This window comes from Bos indicus, chromosome 10 (assembly GCF_029378745.1).
Source record: "Bos indicus isolate NIAB-ARS_2022 breed Sahiwal x Tharparkar chromosome 10, NIAB-ARS_B.indTharparkar_mat_pri_1.0, whole genome shotgun sequence".
NCBI lineage: Eukaryota > Metazoa > Chordata > Mammalia > Artiodactyla > Bovidae > Bos > Bos indicus.
This window is the reverse complement of record NC_091769.1, coordinates 15,034,009-15,044,991: the sequence shown is the minus strand read 5'-3', so window position 1 is coordinate 15,044,991 and position 10,983 is coordinate 15,034,009. Positions and strand designations below refer to the sequence as shown.

General features: G+C 36.4%; 1 protein-coding gene across 2 annotated transcripts in view; it reads right to left on the bottom strand.

The window, feature by feature from the left end:
* Positions 1–950: 950 nt before the first annotated feature.
* PIAS1 (protein inhibitor of activated STAT 1) overlaps positions 951–10,983 on the bottom strand; it is a 128,078-nt gene continuing 118,045 nt past the window's right edge. For both annotated transcript variants that reach the window (XM_019968181.2, XM_070796967.1), the window contains exons 12-14: positions 7,592–7,734; positions 5,578–5,615; positions 951–4,959 (exon numbers count right to left, since the gene is read on the bottom strand). In XM_019968181.2, coding sequence (XP_019823740.1) covers positions 4,666–4,959; positions 5,578–5,615; positions 7,592–7,734 — 475 coding nt within the window. In that variant the 3' untranslated portion in view covers positions 951–4,665. The remainder of the gene's footprint in view (positions 4,960–5,577; positions 5,616–7,591; positions 7,735–10,983) is intronic.

Below are 10,983 nucleotides of genomic sequence, written 5' to 3'. Positions count from 1 at the left end.
TCGGCAGCCTTCCAGAATACTACAAGAGAAGTACAGAATTATTAAGGGCTGCTCCCAGGACCCTAGAAGAGGCCAGAGCAAGTGAGGGCCTCTTGTGCTTAAACTTCATTACCTTCATGGTAAATTCATCTGAGGCTGGTTAGATGCTGGCACACCACGGAGCACTGCTATATTTCACTTTCAGGCAAGGCTCAAGGGTCAAGCTCCACATCAACTGTTAACCCCTCATGGACATGAGGAAATCAGTCCTCCATAGCCAACCTGGAATACCAAGGATTAGACAGTAGATACCTGGGATTTAGATGAACAGGAAAAGGAAGTTCTGGGCTATAATAGTAAATGAGGGTCCAGTCCCTCAAAGCTTGGCCTTTATACGCTACTGGGTGGTACTCATATGGCTTCCAGGCAAGTTTTATGAATCTCATTTGTCTAACAGGCATCTGAAGTATAACTTGCCAGAGACACCTAAGTGGTGTGTACTGGCCATTAGAACCTGGGGCTCATGTCCCCTGACTCTGTGTTTTAAGGGTGTTCAGTGGGTAGGATTCCAAGATCCTGGGATGTGTTCTAATTTAAAAATATACCCCAGATAAGGCTCTGACAAGGATCCCATGCCTGGGTTTCATGCTCATTCCTGAAACTGGTTTACCTAGTGCCTAGTATGGTTTGCAAAAAAGGTCACAGTGCTCTTAACAGTCAAACTGCAAATTAATTAAACAGATTGAAAACTATGCTGTGGTTCATTACAAAGCTAGCCGTATTTCAGTAAGAAAGGGGAATGACAGCTGTATATTCATGACTTACCTCAAAGCATGCTGCAAGAGAATGAACTACTTGTCATGCTTTGAAGTCTCTGCTTCAAAGGGGCCCTGGAAGCACAAAGCATCGTCACTTTTTCTCCTAGGGGCTGTCCCCTCGTATACCCAGCAGCATACTTTACAGAAGACAAATTAACTGAAGGTTTTTCTTTTATTACATCTAAAGAGCTCTACATAAACAGGTAACATTCAATAGGTAAACAATTTTTTTTTTTCCAATGCATGTAATAAATATTTTCACTTGGTACTTTTATACAAACTGACATTGGTCTACTATACATTTTTAAAAGCCATTTTACTGGTTTGGCATGCGGTATGGAAATTCTAAGAGAGAAAGTTTTAAGGCAATGAATCACAGATTTAAGTTCATGGAATTTATGGTAACTTTTATATCTGTTTATATACATTTTTCCCCTTTGTTAATTAAACAGTTAACAGCAGCACACTCTGGAACCACCAGCTAGTCTCCCTCCCTCTTTCTGAAATCTAAGCTTTGTGTTTTCTTTTAATTAAAAAAACAGAATCCAACATGTATTGAAAAAACAAAATTCTTACTAAAATTTTACTAAAATAATTTCAAATGTGCTTTAAAGTCCTAAAGATCTTGAAGTGTTTTATGTGTTTAAAATTGTTTAAAAACAATGTTCTTTCTACAATTAGTAATTTAAAATTGGGATATATTTCCATTCAGCTTCAGACATTTGACTCAAAGAAATATCTGCCAAGAAATCACATTTCTCAGAAGCTTAAGTATATCTTTTCTAAGTCAGTAATAGAGAATTGTGATAATGTCTAAATTAACAGGAGTAGAAAAATTTTAATGCTCAAAATAAATTAGTCAACCAAGCGTGGCATGGTTAAGGTCCAGATAGTTTTAAAAACGTGTTTAATAATGCCCACAAAGTAATTAAAAGCCACTTCAACCCTGCTAGTCAAACAGCTATTATACTAAAGGTGTGTGTGCGTATACACACACCCCCACAGTTTTGTACAGAAACACAAACATATGCACACCTATTATGAGTGACCAAGGCAAGGGGGATGGTGGTAACTCGACTAAAGATTCTGAGAATCGTCATTTGTCCACAGACAGCATGTCAGTGTTAGCACTGTGCCGGGGTAGGGGGTCGGGTGGGGGGGTAATGATAGTTGGCTAGGGAAAAAAGAAACAACTGTGCTTTAAAAAAGAAAAACTTAGAAGATAAAGATGCAGTGCATTACTCCACTAATAATTACTATGGATCATAAAAGTCTGATTGATTAACATCGGCCATGAGACCACCAGAGTAATAGGTACTACTACTGCAACATTTGAGAAAGTTAATAACTGAAGGGAACAAGCTGCTTAGAGTGGAATGAACTAAAATAAAAAGACAACTGAACGGTTAGTTGCTCCTGTGGAGACATGACCAAAGCTACTAGACAGACATTTATTTCTCCCTGTTACCTGTTCTTCCCTTAGATTGGTATAACGCAAGACACTGAGGGAAAATGACTCTCTCCAAAACTGGGCTGAAGAAAGCAGAGGGACGGGTTTTCAACTGGATCATTCAAAGAGTTCGTAATTCAGCATCATACACAAAGTTATTGATCAGAATGCTGAGACCACTAACAACGACAAAAAAGAAAAAAACAAAACTCTTCATTTTATCTCAGGAAGCTGACTTAATAGAAACATTTCCTATTACAATGTGAAATAAGAAGCAACTCCCTACAATTGAAGTGATTTCTATCCCAATCTGAATTAGACACAAATTATAATACTATTAGATATTAGCCTAAGTTAACATGGCAATGAGAGTTCTAAAGTGTTTACTCACCATAACACCAGATTCATTAAAAAACTTAACTATTTCCTGTTTTAACTGACAATGAATTTTTTTTTTATTGCAAGTTGTTTAGTGACTATAACTCAGCCATGTATGTGTGGAATACACATGCGTAGGGAAGACTATATAACTCACTTGTTACTCACACACACTTGTCTATAAATACATATATACACACACACATATACATATCAATACCAACTTGTTTTTCAAAATTCAAGTCAACAATTTGGTGGCAGAGAGATGCTGTAAAAACGGGTATTTTTAGATGCCACACAGTCATGTGAGCCATTAATTTTATCATACAATTGAAGACATAGCCATCTTGAATTCTAACTGGATTAAAGTAGGTCAATTTGTTACCACTGCAAGGTTTAAAATATGACAATTTTATACACAAAGGTGGTCCTTGATCAACTCTGAGAACAACTCTGAGAATATTAACAGTTGTGATATAAAAATCCAGTTTGGAAAACTGGTAATCATTATGCCCCTTCTTTAGCTTTTCTGTTAAATCTGCTAAACCTTTCAATCAGATAAAAAATATTTTCGACACCTTCAGATATTACCTGAAGAACATTAATACCTTCTCTGACGAGGATTTTGGAACACAAGTAGAATCACTTTTTCCTTCCCTCCAACCCTCACTCATTTCCTGAAAAACAGTTTTCAATATATTTACATGTTCCATTATTAGTAAGGATAGATCAGACTGATCCATGAATTCTTAAAAAAATCTGACTTTCCTATGTCATGCTTGTATTTAAAAAGTGAAGAAAAAAATAAACAAGATTACTAGGCTAAAAATAAGTACAGTCAGAACCAGAGAATGAAAATGAATAAGGATTAAGCCCATTTTGAATTTCAATTATTTATCAGATGATAGATTTCTACAGACGGACATGTATGGTGTACTCTATTTTCTGAAGAGAATTTACTTTTAAGGATAATTGACTGTCTGTCTTTCTTTTTTGAGGTGATGTAGCCTTACCTCTGTCAGCTGCACATGACACCCAACAGGGCTTTCTATGCTATTTTTACTTCCTACTTTGGTATGACGATCTTACAGGAAAATTTGTTACCCTGTGGCCAAAATAGCAGGTGTTCACAGACTTGGTTTAAATACATAATACTGGCAATCCAAATTTAGAATAAAGAACTAGACTAAGCCTACTCCTTACCCAGACAGCTTTACTCCAATCTCTGAAACATATTCTCAGGGGGCATCTAGCAATTAAGAGAGAATATGTGATGGAGAACATGCAATTGGGACAGTTGATAAAGATGCTCATATGCGAATTCAAGACCTTCAAAGCACTTTGAAAGAAGCAGGCAACTGGTTTATCAACTGAATGCAAACTCGGGAGAAGGAACAGCAATGACAGAAAAATACACACAGACACACACACTGAACACACACGCCTACAAGCTATGTCCTGAAAATACACAGGGAATGCAGAGCGACAGATGAGACTTATAACTTAAGGCTGAATAAAGTATGCACACACAGAGAATCCAAGTCTGTCATTTTTAGAAAATGGAAATTAAAACTATCCCCCCCGGCCCCCTCCCCACAACAAAGAAAAGCCCACAATTTAAAACTTCATACATGCAGTTCCTTTTCTGTTATTGCAAATAAAATAATGCCATTGAAGTAAAATAAAACCAAAACCATAGGACAAACGATGAAAAAAAAATCTTCAGAATCCAGAAAAAATGAACCGAAGGTGGTTTGTGGGTACTTTTTTTTTCTTTTTCTTTCTTTTTTCTTTTTTTTTTTTGTTTTTTTACAAGGGTTTTTTTTCAGACAGGCAGTCTTAGATTTATATACAAAAGTAAAACTGAAAATATAGTTTTGTTCTCTGTACATTTCTTTTAATTTTTTCCCTAAAAAAAGGAAAAAAACACGCTTGTGTACTTTTCTAAACAGAATAAGGTAAAACATAGCACAAAGTTCTCTTCTTTCTGCCAAGTTCCTTTAATCTGGGGTGGGGATGGGAGCAGCAGGGGCATGGGGATCAGTCCAATGAAATAATGTCTGGTATGATGCCAAAGATGGCTGCCGTGTCCGAGCTGCTCCTGTTCGCGACGGTGTGGCCATGGCTCTCCCTTAGGCTGTTGGAGGATACAAGGCTGCTGTTACTGCCACTACTGCTTCCATTGGTGGTTGGCAGAGAAGTACTGCCTCCTGCACTTAACTGATCGAGAAACATCTGTGAGGAGGTATATGGAAAAAACCGAGACGAGTGTAAGAGGTCTTGATCATCTGAAACTGCTGCTGCTGCTGCAGCAAGGAGGGAGGTGTTATAGTGCTGAGGAGGAGAAAAAAAAGAAAATAAAGTTAATTGTAGTCATAAATTAATACACTCTCTTCTCTCAGCAGAACAAAGTCCTAAATTTAACATATTCTAAGTACCTGGTGTTTCTGAAATATTCAGTAAAACATTTTGCAAAATCAAATTGTGTTATGTAATGATCACATCATTGACCTTTTTTATTTTAATTTTTATTAGCACATCACTGAGACATTTTTGTATCTGAAACTGGGGACAGGGATCAAAATATTGTTTTTTGTTTTAATCTGTACTGCAAGCAATTCTCATAATGCTATTCCTGAAGAGGCATATGCAGGAAAGAGGACAGGCTACTTCCCCTTCTGGAGGTATCTGGCCAAGAAATTTGTCAGTCAATATGACCCACTGCCCTGTTTCTTTATAAAACAGTACTGGGAACCAGACACTCTACTTAATATATTCAGGCACAGTTGAAACAAAGGGACGTTTATTTAAAATTTTAAAACCTTAAGAATAACGAGTATAACAACTCTGAATTTTCTAAGGGAATTTATATTCTTTCTCTTGGCTACATATTATACTTTTAAGTATTTTAATGTAGAATTAAAAGAACAATATTTTTTTCATATAACATACCTGATTGTCTCCTGATAAGAAAGGAAAGAAATCTAACCCTGCAAAAGAAAAAATTATTTTAGTTGGGGGGGAAAAAAAAGGAGCCTCCCAAATGCCCCAACACTACAAAAATAAAGACAATATCTTAAAAGCTAATTCTAAATTCATTTAGCATTTTATTTAAACATGAAGAGTTGAGCTGCATATTTTAGATGCCTCCCATCTCTAGATTACAAAGCCTGGAGTCCAAGTTTCAGCAATGGTGTGCACTCCTGGTGACGCCATCTATAGGACTTGGGCCACTGCTGCCCCATTCAAATCCAAACACCAACCCCTTAAACTGACTCAGCACTTTTCACCAAACGCTCTCACCGACTCCCATGAAGTTACTTTTCAATCTAACCTATTCCACACAAGCACCTCATGAGGTATGCAATTATATTTGGTTTCATTTTGCGGATGAGAAAGTTTGAAGTTAAAAGATGTTAAGCAAGTTGTAAGACAGATTTTCTTCCTCAAATTCCTTCACTTCCCACTGTCTGTACTGGATTCTAACTCAGAGACTAGAGTGACACGAGAGGGGAAGAGATCCGAGGGAGTGTCTCTGCTGGCGTGGAGGACCAGCTCTCATCCCTGGCTGCAGGGCAGGCACTGTAAGCTGGCCCCTTCCAATTCACATTCTTGTCCACACTGCCCAGTGTGTAATGTGATGAAGAGGAAGTAAACCAACATGAATAAAATCCCTCATGATGATATCTAAACTTGAAGAACAGTACAACACACAGATGCAGATAAAAATATGACAACACAAACACTTTGGGGATACCTCCAAAGTATGGCAGGTATCCCACTCCATTATTCTTGCCTGGAAACTCCCATGGACAGAGGAGCTTGGCAGGCTATAGTCCATGGGTTCCAAGAGTTGGACCCGACTCAGTGACTAAACCACCACCACTACCACTATCTACAGTAGAACAGATTACACCTTAAGGATCTGAAAATGTATAGAACTTCGGTTCTTGACAGTGAGTTTGGCAACGGGCAGTGAGAAACAGGGTTACACTGACTAACAAAGTAGCTACTAACCACCTACTGTGGCTATTTAAATTTACTAAGATGAAAGAAAATAAAAACTCAGTTCTTTACTCACACTAGCCACATTTAAATGCTCAGTAACCACATGTAGCTTAGTAGCTACTGTACTGGCCAGATTACATCTCCCTAGTTGCAGAAAGTTCTATTGGACAGAGCTGAAACAGGGTTTTTACAACATTCACTAAGAATTCACTCAACTATCTTAGCTCCCAAAAATCCTTGCCAGTGACCCTGAATTTTACTGTACAGAAGGGATGGACAGAAACTTCTACTTTGTGCTTTTGTATTATATTTTCTACAATGAGAAAATATGGCTTTCTGTAATTTAAAAAATGTTCTTAGATTATATGGCTAATATACAGATTATTAAATTATAAAGATACATGACAACAATAATTCTTTTTGATAATATAAATGACTATTATGAACTCAAAATACACTGTAGAAATGATTATAATGACATTTCAAATTACTTTAAAAGAAGACACCGGGTTCACCAGAACAAAAATTAAAATTTTCCAATGTTTCAATTCTGCATTGTCTAAAAGATAATACAACATAGCTACCCACAATGTATGCTGCATTATAACCAGATTCAGGGAGCAAAAAATAATTTTCATAAATATAAAAATTCAAAGCAACATAAGCAACATACTGGAAATCATTCAAAAGCCACTTGTAGACTACTCTGAAGTACAAAAACCTAAAGATCATTCCTTTATTTTTACCACTGGTAGTGAAACACTGGCACTACCAGGCACTACCAGGAAACGGAGTCTGTATTTATTTATGACCGGAGTATATATTCCTCCACCTTCCTAGATTCCAACCTCCTCTATCCCTGATCTTTCAATCTTTCTTAAACTTGCCCAGAAGAAGACTATATAGATCAAAGGCATTTATAATGCTATATGACAACACAGAAGAATGGGTAACTCACCTTGTAAGTCATAAGGCATGGGTGTCATGTGGAAAGGATGTCTGTAGTCTTGGATGAGGGATGTGTTAATATAGCTTGTGTCTACAGCAGGGAGGCTTGGGGTGCGGGACACTGGAGATGCTTGATGTGGAAGACTCAGTATGCTAGAAGAAAAAACGGTTTGCAAAATTTTCATGAGTCAGTTGAACTTAAGTTTAATAAAAGGGCAGAATCTCACAATGAGTCCCAGTTTTTGTGCTGAAAATAAAAACAAAAGCAAAGCAATATATAATTTAGATTACCATGATTATTAGGAAATAATTTGTATACTTATTAGCAGCTTTCCGAGGCTATAAGAAAAAGAAATGGATGCAATGGTATCCAACATTCATAAATCACATACTGTCTTTGGAACATCATCTACACTTTTAGAATGCAGGCCAAAGGCATAGTTGAGCCACTTCAATGAAATGTAAGTGAAAAGTACAGCAGACAAAATTCTAAAACCTTTAAACTAAGGTTTAAAACTAAACCTTTTTAGTTTTAAAACTAAACTTTAAAACTAAACTAAGGTTTAAAACTAAAACCTTTAAACTAAGGTGTTGGCAAGTAAAAAGAATAGGTAAATCCTTGCAAAGAAAACACATCTAACAAGACTAGGGGAATGAAGAAGCAATCTGAGCAGTGAAGAGTTAACAGCTGGCCCTCAGACTTGTAAGATTTATGAGAATAAAAACTAGGTACTGTTTATCTTGGAATACCTAATGCCCAGCACAGTCACGAGGAACGCTGTTTGCATAAAAGGTCTGCTGAATGAACGAAGGCTGCAAGACAAGGAGTAGAGATCCTCCAAAATGAACAGGTGATGGAGCGTATTTAAAGGGAGGACAGTATAAACGGAAAAAGAAAAAAGAACAAAGAGAGGGATTCTGGGAGAATAGAGGGACATGTTTAAGTAGCTAAGTAGTTAAATACTTTTTTTCTTTACCAAAAATTAATGAAAAGCAAAAAGGAGGAAGTAATAAAGGAAAAAGAAAAGGCAGAATTAAAATGATTTTGAAAAGAAAAAGGATTCTCATAGTCCTGTGTGAAATCATAAGGGCCATACTGCTATCCCAAGCATATAAGAGGCCAACAGATATGTTATAGAAAACAGAGAGACAGACAGAGGCTGTCTTTTGCATTGAAAAGTTCATGTAAAGTGCTGGGGGTATGGAGATGCAATTTCAGTGGTAGAGAATACCTCTAAAGGTGCCAAGCAAGGCTGGGTCTCCAGGAACAGTGCTCTAGTTGTGATGCGCTACCTTGTCTTTATGAATGGGATATGAAGTATAAAATATACTCTCATCCACCTCATAACATTGTTTTGTCTAATGGAAACTTAATTAAACTTCTTACCTCTACAGAAAGTACCATTTTCCATTAGCTATTTCCTCTGACAATACTCAAGGGATTATAAAGGATTACAAGAGAGACAAAAGCAGTTGAAACTCTAGTCTTTGAAAAACATCTTGGTATACCAAAGAGCAAAGGAAATTTCTGGAGGAAAACTAAACACTCAGTGGCTGAAGACAGCAAAATATTTTACATTTACTAATGTTTGCGTCTTTCTATTTTCTGGCTGGCTCTTTATCTTCCAATTTTGTGATAATATTCTAAAATGATTTCCACCTTCACACTGCACAATAACAAATCCAATATGTTGGGTTTAGGTTTCTATTTATAGGCTAGTCATTGCTGAAAAATGGTCACTGGTATTGAATATGGTGTTATCCTTCTAAAAAAAAATCATAAGTTTTCAGGTTGCTTGTTTTTAAATCTGAAAATAGAGAAAGGTTTGGCATTTGCAAATACTCTATCTGGGTTCAATTAGTCACTGGGAAGCTCAACAAGTAGTTAATGCATCTAATGTAATTTCCCAGACATAATAAACAAGCTATTTTTGGAGAAACAGCACAGCAAAAGTTCTAAGAAGAAATATTAGATTTCTAAACACTCAAAATATTTCCTTTAAGGAAAAATGTTTACATATATATGACTACTATCAATATCCTAAAGAGTAGAACTTATATATATATATATATATATATAAAATGATGTACTTAATCCACGAAATATTTATACGTCCAGATTTATGAAATAAATTTTAATAGTGCTATAATGGCATTTAAAGTAATAAAATAATAATGTGTTTTTGGTCATACTGGAGGGCCACAGTCCATGCAGTCACAAAGAGTCGGATATGACTGAGCAACTAAGCACATGTTAAATATAGTATAGTCACACCATTTAAAAATATGTATTTAAGTATAAATTAGCCCACCAGGCTCCTCTGTCCATGGAATTCTCCAGGCAAGACTCCTGGAGTAGGCTGCCATTCCCTTCTCCAGGGGATCTTCCCGACCAAGGGATTGAACCCTGGTCTCCTGCATTGTAGGCATCTTAGCCACCAGGGAAGCCCCATAAGTATATATATTAAATATAAAATCTAAAATAAAATCTTAGAATCAAAATTCAACAGGTATTTGTTCTAACTATGCTGCTTTTGGTAATCTGACTCCCCACAACGCCCCCAGATTTTAAAAAGAAGCTGGTGTAATAACAAGGTCAGGCTTGTTGGATAACAGCTGTCAAGGTAGGCTGCAGCAGAGGTGAATGTTTATAAAGTAGAATATAAAGTAGAATTAGTGTTTAAATACCCATTTCATTTAAAATAATGATACTGCTTTTAATATCTTTATTCCCATCTGTATGATGAGATAAACTACTCTAGAGAAACATCAACCTGTGTAACATGTTTGGTTGTATTATAAAGATTCCTGAAATAGCCAAAGTCCTCTAACAAGAGAGGAGCTACATTTATCACAATTGTACTCTTTTAATGTTGAAACTTCAACTTTCATGTAACTACAAATATACTCAAATAGAAGATCTTTTTATTTCATCAAACAGTATCAAGCCTGAAAATAATCTGACTGCAAGCATCAAAGTACCTGTTCTTGGTCTGGTGTTAACTTTCTTTCTTAAACCTTGAAATCTGTATCAATGCTTTCTGCAGACTTTCCTCCTCTCACTTAAATTCTTCCTTCAGGCACTAGTTTGTTGGAATATTTTCTAAATAGCTCCTATTCAATTACATCAGGCCACATAACTCTCCTGATATATACCTAAAAGGGCTCACATCTATTCTAGATTTACCTCTTGTGTGCTACAACTGTGCCTCAGCAACACAAGACGCCCTTTGCTGAGAATCTCCGAAGTGTCTCAAGAGACTAACAGTCTTTTAAGAGTATGGCTACATAGTCCACTACTTATTTTACCATCCTCTTCAAAATGTTAAACTCTTTAAGGTTGGGCCTGTACTAATTCACTGTATTACCACTTACATTTAGCACAGGGTGTTTTACATAACG